The sequence below is a fragment of the Athene noctua genome, chromosome 2 (genome assembly GCF_965140245.1).
Source record: "Athene noctua chromosome 2, bAthNoc1.hap1.1, whole genome shotgun sequence".
Lineage (NCBI taxonomy): Eukaryota > Metazoa > Chordata > Aves > Strigiformes > Strigidae > Athene > Athene noctua.
Window position 1 is genome coordinate 643,563 of NC_134038.1, and position 17,663 is coordinate 661,225.

Sequence of the window (17,663 nt, forward strand, 5' to 3'; positions counted from 1 at the left end):
TGCAACCAGCTTTTAGCTATGCAAATGTATGCAGCTTTTCCCTTACACAATGTCCTGTTTTCTTTCAGCTTCTTTTTTGGAAATTCAGCACTTCCTGTGGGAGTGCAATCTGAGTCCTGGGGAGCCATCTGGAACCCTCCCAGCCTCGGGTCCCCAGGCAGGCTGGAGCTGGCACCGGCTCCTCTCAGCAGACTCGCCACCCCGGCTGCTGGAGCCCTCCTGCCCGCCGTCCACGGCTGCCTGTGCAGGCCAGGCTCCTCGTCCACCCCAGGGCCAGGGGCACGAGCTGCTGCCAGTTCCCTGCAAGGAGCACAGACACAGAGGGGGGCTGGATCTGCACGGCCTGCCCGGGTCTGTGACCTGGCACCAGCCGACGGCAAGTGTGTAGGAAGCAGCGTGAGAACAGGGCAAGAGCGACCAGCACTTCCCTGGTGTGTCCTCACAGGCCCCAGGGGTTTGTGTCTCTGGGAGCTGCTGAAACAGCCATCTCTCTAGTTAGCCAGTAGCCCCTGATGGATTTTCCCCCACAGATTTCTCCCAATGCTCTTTGAATCCGTAGACACTTTAAGCACCCAGAATGTCCTGCAGCAGGGACTCAGCTACCCAGAGAACACAGAATTCCTGCCTTCAGCCTGGCCTTGTGCTGGATTCTGCAATAACTCTCAGTTTCTGGGTGGGAAAAGATGGTGAACATCTCCCCACTGCAGCTGCTGTGGCATCCACCTCAGTCTCCATCTGTCATGTCTGCTCAGTCCTGACCTGTGTTTCCTCATTCTTACGCTTCTCCGAGTCCTCACGAGATGGGACAATGAGATGGGACAATGGACACCTCAGGAGGTGGGATCCTCTTCTCTGCTCCCTTCCCAGCAATTTCTAGCAATTCCATTTCCTCTGTGGAGCAGAGTGGGTAAGCCTGGGAAGTCCCTGTGCTGCTGCGTGCCCAGATGAGCCCTGTGTTAGTCTTTTTGTTAGTAACCTTCCACTGGTGGCGTGGCCCTGGGACTGCAGCGTCTCACAGAGGCCTCTGCCACCGCCTTCCCTGAGCCCCAGCAGGGCCACAAGCTCCCTGCACGCTGGGGCTCACGCGGCCGCCCAGGTGTGAGCAGAGGCTGGCTGGGATGCACGGCCTGGGGCTCTCCGGGCGCTCCCGCATGGCCCCAGCGTGGTGTGTGAGCTCCGCAGCAGAGCGGGACCGTCTCCAGCGAGGGCTGGCAGGGCTGGGGACCCCTGTGGAGCCCCTTGGCCCCAGTGCCATGGAAGTCCGGGGAGCTCTGGGGAGCAGGGGGGCCGTGCCATGCCCAGCACCAAGCCCATGGCCAGGGGCTCCTCCACAGGGGGCTGTGGGGACCTGCCGGGTGGCTTGAGGAGACCCTGCGGGACGGTGGAGCAAGGCCAGGCCTGGGTGCCCTGGTCAGGGCTGGTCTGTGCCTCTGGGCTCTGGGTGCCCCGAGATGGGGTGGGGCTCTGCCTGTGGCACCCTGATGGGCCTTGGGGTGCCTGGGGCCGGCCTGGGTGGGCTGGAGGGAGGAGGGCAGGTTTGCCCAGGACAGCGGTGTTGTGCGGCCATGAGTCCGTGGCCTGAGGGTCCCAGCTGAGACCCAGGTGCGGCCGAAGGCCCGGCTGAGGGCCTGGCTGAGGGATGGGAGGAGGGCTCGGCCCCGGCTGAGGGCCTGGCTCAGGGCTTGGCTGAGGGATTGGCCCGGCACAGGGCCAGGCTCAGGGCCAGGCTCAGGGCCCAGCTCAGCACTTGGCTGAGGACTCGGCTGGGCTGAGGGACGGGCTGAACACTCGGCCCCAGCTGAGAGCCTGGCTCAGGGCCCAGTTTAGGGCCCGGCTCAGGGCCTAGCTGAGGGCTTGGCCAGGCTTAGGACCCAGCTCAGGACTTGGCTGAGGGCTCGGTTCGGCTCAGGGTGCAGCCCAGCGCCCGGCTCAGGGCTTGGCTGAGGGCTCAGCCAGGCTGAGGGCCTGGCTCAGGGCCCAGCTCAGGGCCTGGCTGAGGGCTTGGCCAGGGTTGAGGCCCGGCTCAGGGCCCGGCAGACCACGGCGCCAGCAGAGGGCAGCAGCTGTGTCACACACACGGACACACACGGGCACAGACATACAGCGGCACACACACACAGCCAGGGACACACGCACACGGCGGGATGTGCCCTGTGTCCCCCCTAACAGCACAGCCCTCCCCAGGGTGTGTCTTGGCTCTGCACACACCCGTGTGTGACTGCGGCTCGTGGCTCTGCGGTACCCGTGTGCACACACGTGTGTGTGACTGCGGCTCGTGGCTCTGCGGTACCCGTGTGCACACGCGTGTGTGTGACTGCGGCTCGTGGCTCTGCGGTACCCGTGTGCACACGCGTGTGTGTGACTGCGGCTCGTGGCTCTGCGGTTACCTGTGTGCACACACGTGTGTGTGACTGCGGCTCGTGGCTCTGCGGTACCCGTGTGCACACACGTGTGTGTGACTGCAGCTCGTGGCTCTGCGGTACCCGTGTGCACACACCCGTGTGTGACTGCAGCTCGTGGCTCTGCGGTACCCGTGTGCACACATGTGTGTGTGACTGCGGCTCGTGGCTCTGTGGTACCTGTGTGCACACGCGTGTGTGTGGCTCTGTGGTACCCGCACACACACACGTGCACAGCTCCGCACAGATCCCGTCTGTGCCCGTGGCTGTGCGTGAGCACGCGGGGCTGCGGGGCAGGAGCCGTGCTCAGCCCCCCCGCACCGAGCAGTGTGGGGGTGCTCCCCTGGCGTCTCCCTCTGTGACGGGTGCGCTCCCGCAGCTCCTGCCCCGCGGGCTCTGCCCGCTCCTGCTCCAGGCACTCCCCAGCCCATGGGACTGGGGCGCGGGCTCCGCATTTCCCCTTCTCTGCCAGTGCCAGAATCCCGCGGTCACAACCCTCCCGGCGCTCCCCAGAGTCCCTCCGGGAAAGCTCAGTTGGGCAAAAGAAACCTCAGCCACGTGGTAGTTGAGACAGCAAAGAGTTTAACGAGGCGCCCGCCCGCTGCCGTGCAGAGGATGGTCCCGCTCCATCCTGCGCGTGAGGAGCTGTGCGCAGAGCAAACCCCGGCGAGTGCCGGGCCCACGCCGGCCCCGCAGGCAGCTCCCTGCTAGTGGTCCTGGCGGTGCCTCTTCTTGCGCTGTGGGCCTGTGATGACGGTGGTGGTGATGGTGATCTTGTTCACCATCAGCCCTCCCGTGCCATAAGTGTCGAGATGTGCCTCTCGTTTGTACTCGGAGACTTGCTTGGTGGAGAGGAGCTCCCACACCGACACCCTCTTCTCCTGGAACTGGCCAAAAGTAATGTAGGAGCCCTCGGACTGGAGGAGATCCACCGTCTGCTGGGGGAGCATCGCCAGGGACCGCTCTCTGCTGTTTGTCACGATGGTGCTGCAAGTGGCGGCCAGTTCCTGAATGGTGAGTGTCCCTGCACGGTGCAGCCCCAGCAGCTCCTGCCTCTTCTCCTCAGGGATGTAGTCGGAGAAGAGCAGGTCCCACACAGAGACCTGCCTCCCCTGGAGCCCATCCACAGCCATCTCGATGCTGGTGGACTTCAGGGTCTCTTCCCAGGCCCTGTCCCCCTGCAGGTGGGTGTGCTCAGCTTCTGTGACTCCCGACTCTGCTTCTGGACTACTCACATTTGCCAATTCCTCTGCCCTTGCTGCTTCTGCCTTGGTCACAATAGTGCTGACAACGGTTTTCACCTGCTCAAGGGTTAACCCTCCTGCCTGGTACAGCTCCAGCAGCTCCTTCCTGTTCTCCTCAGGGATGTACTTGGAGTGGAGCAGGTCCCACACAGAGACCTTGCGGCCCCGAAGCTCCCCGACCTCCATGTCGATGACTGTGGTTTTCAAGGCTGTTTCCCATGGTTCTTCTTTGGTGGAGGCGTCATCCTTCTCTGCTGCTGCTGACACAGTGTCCTTGTCAGAAGTCTTGACTGCAATTAGCAGTTTCCTGCTTGTAGATTCTTTTTTCTCAATGAGAGCAGTGATGACTATGATTAACCGCTCCAAGGCCAACGTCCCCATGCAGTACAGCTCCAGGAGCTCCTGCCTCTTCTCCTCAGGGATGTAGTCGGAGAAGAGCAGGTCCCACACAGAGACCTGCCTCCCCTGGAGCCCATCCACAGCCATCTCGATGCTGGTGGACTTCAGGGTCTCTTCCCAGGCCCTGTCCCCCTGCAGGTGGGTGTGCTCAGCTTCTGTGACTCCCGACTCTGCTTCTGGACTACTCACATTTGCCAATTCCTCTGCCCTTGCTGCTTCTGCCTTGGTCACAATAGTGCTGACAACGGTTTTCACCTGCTCGAGGGTTAACTCTCCTGCCTGGTACAGCTCCAGCAGCTCCTTCCTGTTCTCCTCAGGGATGTACTTGGAGTGGAGCAGGTCCCACACAGAGACCTTGCGGCCCCGAAGCTCCCCGACCTCCATGTCGACGACTGTGGTTTTCAAGGCTGTTTCCCATGGTTCTTCTTTGGTGGAGGCGTCATCCTTCTCTGCTGCTGCTGACACAGTGTCCTTGTCAGAAGTCTTGACTGCAATTAGCAGTTTCCTGCTTGTAGATTCTTTTTTCTTAATGACAGCGGTGACAACAGTTATCATCTGCTCCAGAGTTAATATCCTTTCACGGTACAGCTCCAGGAGCTCCTGCCTCTTCTCCTCAGGGATGTAGTCGAAGAGCAGGTCCCACACAGAGACCTGCCTCCCCTGGTGTTTGCCAGCTGGAACATCAATGGTGGTAGCCTTCAAGATGTTATCTAGTTGTGCATTTTTTGTTGAAAAATCATCTCCATTTTCCTCTGCCCTTGCCGCTGCCTTGTGTGAACTTCTGGCGTTTGCAGGTTCTGTTCTGTTTATGATGGTGGTGACCACAGCAGCGACCTGTTCTGTGGTCAGTATTCCTGCTCGGTAGAGCTCCAGCAGCTCCTGCCTCTTCCCTTGAGGGATGTATTTGGAAAAGAGCAGATCCAACAAGGAGATATTTTGACCCTGGAGCTCACCAGCTGTGACACAGATGGTTGCGGACTTTAAGGACTTTCTCAGCTGTTGCTCCGGGGATTGTGTATCCTGGGCTGGTTGTGATGCTCCCACCTGGTTGTTGGGTGTAACTGTGGATGAGCTCAGATCACAGTTTTCCATTTCTGCCCTGGTGACGATGGCGGTGAGGAGGGTGATCATCTCCGAGATGGTGACCTTCCCCGCCTTGTACTTCCTCAGCAGCTCCTCTCTCTGGTGATCGGGGACGTAGCGGGAGAAGAGGAGCTCCCAGACGGTGACGCTCTGGCCCTGGAAGAGCCCCACGCTGAGGGTGGTGCGGGCGGCCTGCAGGGCTTTGCGGGCGTCCTTGTTCAGCTGGTGGAGCACGGAGCCCTTGTCCATCACGTGGAGCAGGAGCAGCCCCGTGTCGGGGTCGGGCACGCAGCGGCGGAGGAGCTGCATGTAGGTGAGGTTCTCGTGGGTGTTGGGGTCAAAGCAACTCCTTGTTTGATTCTTGGGGTTAGAAAGAAACTGGCACATCTCCTGGTCGAAGTAGCCGCGCTGGTAGGCCACCTCCACGGGCAGGCGGTGGCTGTGCACGGGGTCGATGATGCCGCCGGTGGCGATCTGGGCCTCGAGCAGGCGGATGGCGTGCTCCCGGACGATGAACTCTTTCTTCATGGCCTGGAAGAGGGAGATCTGCTGGCCTGTGTAGGGCTCCGTGTACCCCGTCACAGCTCCTTCAGCCGACAGCAGCTTCTCGTAAAAATCTCTGCCTATGACTCCTGCAGTCAGTGCCTCTTTCACCGAGAGTTTCTCGTTCCTCACTGGGTCGGTGAGGAACCCTGAAGCAGCCTGTGCCTCCAGCAGCACCAGGGCCGTACCTGGTGTCAGGAGCCCCCTCATCATGGCATCATAGATACTCATCTTCTTGTTCATGGTTTGGATGAAGACTCCAGCTATGAAGTTACTCCCACCCCCACCCCTCTCTTTGTGTCCATCTGCAATCTGGTGACTTCCCGTGTCACTTGGCTTGTTCTGAGGGGCTGCACTCATCTTCTGCATCGTCTCTGGGGAACAGTCCTGCTACCGTCTTTGTCTGAGGGGAGAAAAAGAAACGACTTGGTAAGACATAAGTTCTTGGGCAGTTTACGTGGTGCGCGTGAAGGAAGTCATGGCCCTGGATGTGGTAGCAGAAGCCCAGAGAGAAGCGGGGTGTGGGGTCTGGGGCTCTGCTGCTGACCTCCTCTCCCAGCAGCAGCCTCAGGGCCAAGAGTGCCCCTGTCAGTTCCCTCTCGAAGGGCAGCTGGGGGCTCTCAGGAAGCAGCAGTGGCGGCTCAGGCGGCATGTTCAGGTGCTCTGCAGTGCTGGGCTCGGTGCAGCGGGTAGCCCTGGCACAGGGATGCAGCCCTGGTGTCACCAGAAGGCTAGTCCCTGTGCCAAAGAACTCCTGCACTCAGGGCAGGAAGGTGGGTAGTGGGTGCTGTGATGGGAATGGACACGGGCAGCGGAGCGGACCCAGGGGCAGCGGGGTCTTAAGGGCCACGTCACAGAGTGGCAGGCTCGGAGACACACACCCCGCAAAGAACCATCGTACCAGCAGCCTGGATGGCCCCGCTCTGGGCCCCGGGGATCTGCCTGCTCCCCCAGAGCCTGACACCACCTCAGACCTGCGGCCTCTACCACCTTCCTCTCTACTGCTTGCTTTTGGGGTGATGCCCTGGGGGGCCAGCAGGGAGCGTGGACACTGCTCACCCCCCCCTCCCTCAGCGCTGGCTCCTGAGCTGCCCTGGGGCTGGCAGATCTAACTGGTGGCCACTGGACAAGCACGAGTCGTGCCACCAGCCACTGCCCAGCTGCAGAGAGGTGCTGGCTAGTGCTGCAACTCGTCCTCTGCTCTTGCCCACGCAGACCATCACACTGCCTGGCTTCGCGCTGGCCACAGGCCCGCTGTGAGCGTGGTGGGACACCGCCAGCACCGAGCAGGGTGGCAGGCGCAGCCTGGCCCGTGGCTGCCCGTGGAGATCCTTCTTCTTGCTGTGTGATCCCGCATCACTCCGGCACGGCACAGGCCGTGAGAACTGATCCACCTGCAGCGGTGGGCCCGGCCTGGCAGAGACCTTCTCTCAGGCTGGGCCTTTGCTGCAGTTGAGATGTCCCTGGGTCTCCGCTTGTTCTAAGGCCCCTGGGTTGGCAGAGCCCCCAGCCCCGTTGTACTCTCCTGTCCTCCAAAGCCACGGTCTGCTGCCGCCGGCGTGCTGGCTCCGCTCCTGGCCCCTGCTGACCTCCGCACTGCGCACGGGTCTGGGGGAGGCCGGTCAGCTGGTGCCAGACACCATCCCGGGGCCATCCTAACCAGTTCCAGTGGCTGGGGACAGGGGCAGCATCAATGGGAGGGTCTGTCTGACCGCGAGCTCTCTCTGCAGCAGGACCAAGGTGCTCTCGCCAGATATCCAGAGAAACTGCTCTAGCAACAGGATGGGGGAGAGAGATGCTCTGGCCGAGGTCCCTGGCACGTGGCCTCTGGACCTCCTGGTCTGCAGCCACCACGGGCTGTTTTCCACGGGCCTGTGCGGTCACGGCTGCGAGTCCAAGCCTGGCGTCAGCCCCTACAGCACCCTGGGGCAGCAAGGCCTGTCATTTACTCACACCTCGCAGGGCAAGTGTTTTCACTGGGAGCTTCTAGCCCCTATGCTGCGGGAGGTCATGAAAGGTCAGTCTTTGTCATTAGCTAATTGTTTTGTAGGTAAAATGGTCGATAAAATATATATAAATGAAAATAAAGATTAGACAGTAGGTCTCTCCCACTCAGGCTCGTCCTCTGCGGTTCGTGTGAGCGGCTGTGGTCGGTGCAGCGGGTGCCCTCACCCCCTCACCCCGTAACCCAGGTGCCAGCTGCGCTGCCTGAGCTGTTTGGAGGGAGGCAGACACAGGCCATGCGGAGTCAGGCCAGGTCTGTGCAGGCCAGAGTCTTGTTTCCATCTCGAGCCATAAGTGGACAACAGGGTGAGGATGAAGAATGGGGCAGCGTGTGTAATATTTCCCCGGTTTCTCTATCAACGAGTGGCTGTTTTCAGCTCAGTGGATTTCATGAGCTGGATGCACTCGGGGTCTGTAGCAATCCCTGACGGGTGGATGTGTCGCTTGCTGTCACCCGGTCTCTTCTGGAAGCCCTGTATAAACTTTCAGCATCTACAACATTGCACGGTGGTGAGGCCACAGTCTCGTAAAAACAGCAAAAACGAAACCCAAACCTTTCCTTGGGAACACCCATCTCCCATAAACTCCAGTGAGTGACAGTAATGATATGTTTAACTCATTATCAGGGTCACAGAGTAACTCTCCGACTGTTTACCTAACTGGTCGAAAAGTCTCTGAGTCATTGCTTCTGATCCATCTAAATATTGGTCGGGTGCTGCTGGAGATGGATCACGATGTTTGCCCCAGCAGCTACAGGCCAGCTCCTGCCTCTCTGGGGACCCTGCCCATGGCTTCAGGCTCTCCTGCAGCCAGTGGCTCTGGTCTGACCGCGGCCCCAGCCCTGGGGAGCAGCTTCTCTGCCCTCCCCTGCCTGACTCCACTGATGCCGCTGGAACCTTCTGGGAGGTGACGGGCTGGTTGTGCTGCCTCAGATGGCACTCGGTCCGGACAGGGTGCTGGGTCACACCCTGGAACAGGCGACACTTATGTAGGACGTGGATGTCGTGTAAACACCCTATACTGGAAAGATGTTGCCCAACTGCAAGCTATCATTAGCTGGTCTCTAATCAGACCTCCTGATGCCGGGGCTTGGCTACACACGCCGCTCCCGGGGCAGGACCTGACTGTCCTTTCAAGCTGTCACAGCAGCCCAGCCCAAAAGGTCCCAGTGGAAGCGGTTTTCCAGCCGGAGCGAGCTGGGGTGGCCTGGCAGTGCCGCGGTCCCAGCCCTGCCTGCCCCCGGGGGGTGGAATCACGTCAGCCCCCCCAGCCTGGCGCTCGCCTCGCAGGCTCCTGCCACCGGGCTCCCAGCCCAGACCCATGGCGCGAGTCGGCAGCCTCCTGCTTCGGGTGCCCGCAGCTCCGGCAGGTCCCGCAGCTCCGGTTGCTCCCTCCCGTACCCCCGTGTCCCCGTGTGCCCGGCTGAAGTGCTGAGGGCACAAAGCCCATCGCAGGGACCAGCAGCTCCATCCCGCCCTGGTGCCGCTCCATCGCTTTGTCCCTCCTTGGTGAGGGACGCGTCCTGCCCAGAGACCTGCGCCTCACCAGAGCCCTGGGCCGCAGGAGCTGCCCCCCCATAGCCAGGTTTTGGGTAGGGGCACGGTCCCCCATTCCTTGCAGGCCCCAGTATCTGCACGGAGCGTGCCGTGTCCCCTCAGGTGGGCTCTGTCCTACCTGCTGGACGCGTATCCAGAGCGCCTGGCTCCCTGGCAGGCTCGGGTCCTCCTCCTCCTCCTCCCGCTGCCTCTCAGCCAGGGTGCGCAGCCAGGCAAGCGCCCAATTTAAATCCTTCCCTCCCCCGCCCCTGGGGATGACAGGGTGGCCCTGCCCTGCGCTGGAATACAGGAGCAGAGCTGGAACACAGACACCCAACCGCTGCAGCGCCCTGTCACAGCACCCCCGGCCTGTGAGCCCAGGCGGGGGCCAAGGGCTGGGGCACAGTGACCGGCCCCGCTGCGAGGTGGGGGGCACATCTCTCGCTGGGGCTTGGGCGAGGGGGGGCTCTGGGGGTGCGAAGGCATGGTGAGGCTTCTGGACTCCCCACCAGAACCTTCTTCCGACGGGTGCCCAGCACGACCGCTCAAGGGCTGCCCTGCCCATGGTCCGGCTGCCCTGGGGGTCTCCACGGATCTGGGCTTGTTCCACCATCTGCCTTTGCCCCAGCTGAGTCCCTTGGGGGGGCAGGGAGCTGCAGCCCCCCTCCTGCTGCTGCCCCGCTCCCCAGCCGGGACAGAGGCCAAGCTGTCCCTCGCCGTGGCCGCGCTGGCGCGGAGCGGGGCTGCGGTGGCTGCCGGGTCCTTCGCAGCCTGTGCAGGGGGCGGTCAGTGCCTCCGGCGAGGCAGCCCCGGGCTGGGACCCTCCCGCGCTCCTGGGGAGCTGGGAGGGCCAGTCTGCGCTGTGGCCAGCGCCCGCCCAGGACCTCGGGCCACACGGTTGGCCGCTGTGGTCTCGGATCTTGGCTGGGCCGCAGGTGGCTTTGACCTTGACGAGACCCAGCTCTGCCTTGAGAGAGAAATGTAAACAACTGAGAGGAAAAGAGGGAGATAAGAAAGCAGAAAAAGAAGTCGGTGACTCAGTCGGTGCGCGTGGACAAAAGAAAGTGGCAAATCAGTGTATTAGCTTAGAGGCGTGAACAAGACGCTAGAGCCAATAGAAAAGCTGTAACTGGTGTGCACATGGTAAGAAAACACATAAAATAGATGAAAGGACATCAATAAAGGTTGCCTGTCTGCATCAAGAAAAAAGAACTCTCTGACTCGTTATTTTGGCCACTACAGGCCGCAGACTGGCAGGGGGCTTGTGCTGGACAGCAGCAGCTCGTGGCTCTCCCAGCACTGGGCTCAGTCCCACCTTTGGGTCTGTTTCCATGTCGGTGTGGGATGAGCCACATCCCACCAGAGCGTGGCCACCGCTCTGGTGAACAGGCTGGCCTGGCACCCGCGTCCAGAGCCAGGGCGGAGGGGTGGGTTGTTCTGGTGCGCGGTGGTTGCTGTGGCTGTGCCTGCGCTCGGGGGTCACCCGTGACCGCGGGGGTGCCACCGTCGGCCTGCACGTGTGTCCCTGCCTCTGACTGTGCGTGTGGCTGTACGTGCCCTCGCGGGACTCCACGTGTGGGTGACTCCATGTGAGCGTGTGCGTGCGCGAGGGACAGACTGTGCAGGTGCTTGGGGCAGCCGCACACACGCGGGCGTGTGCGAGTGTGCGCTGGCCGGCTCTGGCCCTGTGGGGGTGTGCGTGACTCGGTGCCCCTATGCAGAGGAGGTGCTGCCTGCCCCTGGCCTCCCTTCCCTGCGTGTCCTGCTTCAGGTGCACATTCCTGCCTGCGTGGGTGCTCGCCCGACTGGATGATCAGCACACGGCGACGTTTTCCCTCTGACTCACCAAGGTCGGTTTGGCTCTGGGGAACACACCTGGGCAGGAGGCCCCTCTGTTCGCAGGGTGAAGGTGGACGCCAGACCCGTTTCTGTTCTCCTGACTCCCTTCTCAGAATGTCTTCCTTGCCTGACACCTGTTTTCAGCCTGTGTTACGTTGCACTTCTTAATTGCAACTTCACTAATTGCACTTCAGTGTAGGTTCAGCTCTTCCGGCTAAAGCTTTGTCCTGAGCTGCATCCTTGGCAGGAGCGGAGTGCGAGGGGGTGCAAAGGGCCGGGCAGGCCCATCCCCTCTCTCTCCCGTCTCTCAGCAGCCGGCTCTGTGCAGCGCAGACCCCGGATGGCGCCCGCAAGGCAGCGCCGGGTTGCTCTGCTTCGGTGTCCCCGCGCTACCCACAGCTGAGCAGGACGCTCCTCCGAGCTGTACCCGCGGCACTGGGCCACTGTCTGGAGCTGGCCCAGCTCGTTTAGACACCTCTGAAGCGCTGGTAGTTGGCGGCTTCCCTTGGAGGTGCATAACTTTGCATTTGCCAGAACAGAGGCTGTGATTTATCTCCCCACAGTGGACGCCTCCCGCTGAGCTGGAGCCCAGGTCCCGTTACAGCGGCGCAGAGCACAGCAGGACGCTTGCCGGAGCCCAGAGCGTGACTCCTCTGACCCTGTGCACATGTCTGCGGTCGGATGTGTCCACAAAGCAGCCACAGCTCGGGGCAGCTGGGGTGGCCCAAGCCGCACACAAGCGTCACCTGCAGTGAATCAGGCCCAAACATCCCCTCCTGCTGCGTGCAGGTCTCTGAGCCGCCCCACCTCCCCGCAGGCACCACATGGCTCCACAGTTTTATCTCATGGAAATGCTGGTGCCTCGCCTCGGCCCCGCTCCCAGACCGTCCCCTCTTCAGCGGAGAGCAGGGCACTCTCTTCCCCGTGAGGACTGAGCAATCCCTCCTACACTTCCCTCCCTCCCGCCCAGCCTGTCCCCGGGTCGTGACAGACCGCTGAAGCAGCTTAGTTCCTTCATGACCTTCTCTACGGCACCGTCAAAGGCTTTTTGGAGATGGATTAAGTGAGCCGAGCTCTGCTGTACCCAATGCTGACTCCAAGAGGCCTTTCCCCAGGGGCTTAGGGCGACACTGCAGATGCACCCTTGCCTGCACCCCCATGTCTGCACCCCCCGAGGAGGCTGCACCCTCTGACGTGAGGCAAGCTGGGCCCAGCAGCCCCGGGGCTCACCTGCCCCCCCCCCCCCCCCCCAAGAAGGGCCGATGAAGAAGAAAGGTGCCCACAAGCGCATCTCCAGGCAGGGGGCCGCTCCTGTGTCCCGGGGGTGACTCCAGCACCCGCACGCCTTCCCCAGGGAGAGGGAGCGAGGCAGAGTCCCCACCGAGCCTCCCAGCTTCGTGAATGCCACTGGTCCCCGTGCTGCAGAGCTGAAACACCCGTCCTCCGGGACAGGGCTGTGTGTGTGCTGCGTCCCCTCTGGTTTACTCACTGCTTTGGCCACCTGCTGTCAGACACGCAGGGTGTGAATCTCCTCCTGGCCCTTGTCTTTGCCTCTGTGGCTTGGGCCAAAATCCTCTCAGCCCCGGTCCCAAAGTCACCGTGCACTGGTGTGTTAATGGCACAGGGACGCTAGACCCTGCCCAGCAAGTCAGAGCCCAGCCGGAGCGTTGTGCAGCCGGTGCCTGGGTGTGTGCGACTGTGCTGCCTCCAGACCTGCCTCCATCCCTCCCCGCCTGCTCCTGGCGCTCATCATTAGACCTGAGACTTAAAGGAGGGCTCCCGCCTCTGTCCCACCTGGGAGCATCACTGGCATCTTACACAGTGTATTGGGTTTGCATGGCAAGGGTTTGGTAGCCGGGGGGCTACAGGGGGGGGCTTCTGTGAGGAGCTGCCAGAAGCTTCCCCAAGTCCAATGGAGCCAGCGGCAGCCAAGGCCGAGCCCAACAGTGATAGGGGCAGCGCTTCTGGGATAACGTGTGTAAGGAGAAAAAAACCTGCACAGCAGCAGTCAGAGATGAATGAGAATATCTGAGAGAAACAGCCCTGCAGACACTGAGGCCAGTGAAGGGGGGGCAGGAGGTGCTCCAGGGGCCAGAGCAGGGATTCCCCTGCAGCCCATGGGGCAGTCCGTGGTGAGGCAGCTCTGCCCTGCACCCATGGGGGTCCCCGGGGGAGCAGAATCCACCTGCAGCCCGTGGGGGACCCCATGCCGGAGCAGGGGCAAACCCGAGGGAGGCTGTGACCCCGTGGGAGGCCCAGGCTGGAGCAGGGTCCTGGCAGGACCCGTGGCACTGTGGAAGGGAAGGACCCACGTGAGAGAAGTTGGTGGAGGACTGTGCTGTGGGAGGGACCCCCGCTGGAGCAGGGGAGGAGTGTGAGGGGTATGAGGGATGTGAGGGGTGTGAGGAGTGTGAGGAGTGTGAGGGATGTGAGGGGTGTGAGGGGTCCTCCTCCTGAGGAGGAAGGAGCAGCAGAGCCAACAGACCATGAACTGCCCACAGCCCCCATCGCTGCCCCCTGCGCCGCTGCAGGGCAGGAGGGAGAGGAATCGGGAGCAAAGCTGAGCCCGGGAAGAAGGGAGGGGTGGGGGAAGGTGTTTTAAGATTTAATTTTTATTTTCTCATTAACTTACTCTGATTTGGCTGATCCTAAATTAGTTTTCCCCAAGTTGAGCCTGGTTTTGCCCACGATGGTAACTGCTGAGTGATCTCTCCCCGTCCTTATCCACGCACGAGCCTTTTGCTGCATTTCTCCCCCTCGTCCATCTGAGGAGCGGGGTGATGGAGCAGCTCTGGTGGGCACCTGGCGTTCAGCGGGGTCAGCCCGGCACACCCGGTGACACTGATGTCACCGGGCCTATTCCCCATTCTCCTGGCACTGGAAGGCACCAGCCCAGCTCCCACACTTGGCATTAGCAGCTGCAGCCCCACGAGGCCTCAGGAGCAAACAAGGGGCTTGTTCTTGGCCACGGAGGCCTGACTGCAAGACCAAAGGACCTGCAGACTTGGAACGAGAAGAGCTGTGTGAGGAAGGTGGCGTGTCCCAGTCCGTCCCTGGGGGAAACTGTTCCCTAGGCCAGCACCCAGTCCTGGAGTGCCGTGGAGAGGCCTCCCAGGTCCCCCCCGGCCTCGCCGCTCCAGGTGGTGGCAGGTGGGTGCCTGGGCTGTGCCGGCAGTACGTGTGCTGCACGTCCCTGGGGGTGATTCAGGGGCCCGTGTCTGTGCTGAGCGGCGCCGGTTGGTTTGCCCGGGTGATTTCCTCTCTCTGTCAGGCAGCTGCTTTGCTGCTCTGCGCTGGCACCGTCCCTCCTGTGACTGGGGTGGTTTTCCAATCGGGCAGCACTTCCCAGTTTGGTTTCCAAGCCAAAATACAATGACTTCACATGCTGCTTTCCTTGAAGTGCCGGGAGCTGGGTATTTGTGATAATGCAAGTGAAACCACGCTCGGGTTGTCTCGAGGAGGAACGTTGACTTATCTCTTGGCTTCAGGCCTGGGGAGTTAATTGCCCTGCAGTCGCCCTGGCTTCCCCCGTCCCGGACAGCTCGACCGGCAGCACAGACCTCCCGGGCTTCACGGCGCTGCCACGTCCCCCACAGACCCGCCGTCCCTGTCAGCTCTAGCAGGGGCCCTCTGGAGGCGCCACCTCCTTATTTACTGTCGTGGTAACCAGCTGCCACCCCCGGTTGGTCGGACGCCAGGGACGTGGCAGTGGGACAGGCTGGCAGCACCAGAAGTGCTGCCGCTCTCTTGGCCGGGCTCTGCCCTGGGCAGCCGGAGCTGCGCTGCCCACAAACTCCCTGCCAGCTGCCGTGGCCCTGCCAGCGCCCTGAGCCCCGAGTGGGCTGCGAGGGTCTGCCCGCAAGTGCTCGTGGCATGTGCAGAGGGGGGGTGGCATCACCGTCACAGAGAGTTTGTGACACGGCAGGATCCGTACGTGTGGCATTGGGCTGCCGGGGCTGCCGCCAGGCATATCTGTCCGGCCTCAAAGCTGTCGGGCGTTAAAAGCGCAGACGGCCTTTGCCCTGAAAAGAAGTAAATTAAAATCAGGCGAGCGCGCAGGTCTCCGGGATGTCTGAAACACAAGTGTGCGCTGCCTCCACCTCTCCAGCTGCCCCTCGCTACGGGTCTACATCAAGCAGAGCCAGGCTGCAGCCCCACCGAACGTCCCCGGCCGCCGCCGCGCGGTGACTCAGCGCTGGGCCCGCGGCTGCCCGGGGGCAGAAGGTGTGGGTGTCCTTGGCTGAACCACATCAGAGGGCTGGGAGGTGGTTGTCTCACGGATGCTTCGGCACTGGGGTGTTGATCTGGGAACCCTCCTCCGCCAGGGCTTGGGTGCTGACACGACGCCCAGCCGGTCCCTGCAGCCCCAGGACACGCGGACGGGGAGGGATGTAGCGGGCAGCAGCCTCACGCCTGGCGTGGGGAAGGCAGCCCCCGCGCTCGGGCAGCCCTCTGGGGACACCCCACGCGTGGGCAGGCCCTGCACAGGGCTGGGGGCAGCATTAACCAGGGAAACCCAGCAGCAGCCGCTGCCCCTCTGCTGCCGCGGCCCACGGCGTGGAGCTCGCGCACTGGGATTCCCGTTGGAGACGTGTGGGTGCTCCCGGCAGGTGTGGAGCTGACGCGGGACCTGCAGAGCCGCCAGCCAGCGGTGTTGGACCCGAGGGGGAATGTCACCTTGACTGTAGGTGCCTCATGCTGCCACGCCTGCTCTGCCTGTTCTCGCTCTGCCGAGCTGAGCAATGCATCGCGCTTTTGAAGGAAAGAATAACAAAAATGTCCTCTTTCAAAAACCACAATGAACCGGCCAAGCCCAGCATCCAAGGGATGGGCACCGGCAGGCAATTACAGACAAACAGAAAAAACAAAAATCCTTTTTATTCTGGCTTGGAGATACGTGATTGTGCAAGTCCAGACTCTGTGGGAGAGAAACTCTCCAGCATCTTCTTCCCTGACATGTGATTCCTGGGAAACAGGGACCAGCGGGACTTCTGCTGGTGCCTCAGGAGACCTGCCCTGGGGCAGGGGCAGGCCGGAGGACAAGCCTGGGGTGGTGCCAAGGTGTGCCATGGCCGCAGCGGCTTCCTGCTGCCTTCTCAGGAAACCCGCTTATCATTTGCCTTCCCAGCTCCCTGGCAGAGGAGTTTCCTTTCGCAGCTCGTGGGCAGAGCGAGAGGAGGGTAGACACTTCTGAACTGGCCCAGGTCCTCCCCTGCACCCTCCTGCCTTCCCTGCGGGCACATCGGGAGATGGCACGGACACGGTGCTCTGCTCCTGCTGCTCCCGCTCTGGCGGGGAGCACGAGGCCCCTCGACGCCGTGGGGCAGAGCAGAGCCCCAGCTGTCGGGATGGCGCAGAGCTGACCCCAGGGTGCCGCGGGGACATGCCGAGCTGAAGGGAGCTGCTGGGTCTGCCCTGCGCTCCATCCCCCAGCCGGCAGACAAAGCAGCTCTGCCCCTCTCGGGAGCCGAGCACCCGCCCCCCCCGCTCCTCGGGCACAGATGATGGATGGTGGTCGCCGGCAGAGTCGCCTGCTGAGAGCAGCAGGGGAAAAATCTTGCTTTGCAGATCACCGCTCGATAACAGGCCCCCCGTAACGTGACCGCGCTGGCTCTGGGCTGGCTGAGCCCTCGCACGCTCCCTCCTGCTGAGCCCACCCCAGGCCTGCACACGGCGGGACCCCAGCCACCAGCTCCTTCGGGATGGCACCACGTGTGGGCCGCCTGCGCCCAACGGACACAGACACAGCCCTGGGGGCCTTGCAGCCGCCCTGCTGATCGCTGCTGCTCTGCCGAGCGCTCCCGGAACGCCGCTGCCAGGAGCTTGGGAACCCGGGAGGGGCTCTGGGACACGGGGCCTGCTGTGCCAGGCAGAGCCAGGGTGATGCGGCTGCACCCTGAAACCAGAAAACTTCCCTGGCGGGTCTGCTTCTGCTGCAGGCAGGGAGGGAGGTGGGTCCCCACCCATCGGCCCCGTCAGGGCTCGTCTTTACCTCGTTCAGCTTCGCCAGCAGCCGATGCTCGGTGGGGCAGTTGGGTGGGGGGGTATAGGGGCGTTACAGAACCCCCGACCCCGGAGCTGCTCTGTGGTTTGTTGGCTTTGACCAGTGAAGGCACAAGAGCAGAGAGCTCAGGGGTGGGTGGGAGAGGGGGTAAGCGCAGCCCCCACAGATGGTGGCCTGGGGCCACTATAGGTGGCTTCCACGTAGGTGGCTGGGGCTATGAGCCCTTCCTGGAGGGCAAGGGAGCTGTCGGGGGGTGTCGCTGCCAGGAGTGGCCAAGAGAGGTCCGGCAGTGCCCAGCGTGCAGCTGAGCTGGTGGGGAAGGAGGGTCCCGCCACCACGCCCTGATGGGCAAGAGGTGCTGGGATGTCGGCTCAGGACGGCTGGTGGCTCCCAAACAGGCGAGATGGCTCCCAGCCCGCTCACACAGCTCTTGTCCTGCCAGGGGGGTGTCCAGACCTGGGGGAGTCCTGTCCCGGGGCAGTGCCTGTGCTCAGGGGCTGTGACACCTGGGATTCGGGTGGGAGACCCAAAGAGACTGTGGTTCACTCTGTAATGGGGCTGGGGGTGGCTCGGGAGGCAACTGGGGGGCCAGATCTGCCCCGGCCCAGAGGAG

General features: G+C 62.5%; 1 protein-coding gene across 1 annotated transcript; it reads right to left on the reverse strand.

Annotated features, from left to right (window-relative positions):
* Positions 1 to 3,106: 3,106 nt before the first annotated feature.
* Positions 3,107 to 6,037, reverse strand: LOC141958270 (epiplakin-like). The gene is made up of 2 exons (XM_074901118.1): positions 5,141 to 6,037; positions 3,107 to 4,489 (listed from the first exon to the last, which is right to left on the reverse strand). The coding sequence occupies exons 1-2, from the start codon at positions 6,035 to 6,037 to the stop codon at positions 3,107 to 3,109; spliced, it is 2,280 nt and encodes a 759-aa protein (XP_074757219.1).
* Positions 6,038 to 17,663: the final 11,626 nt, after the last annotated feature.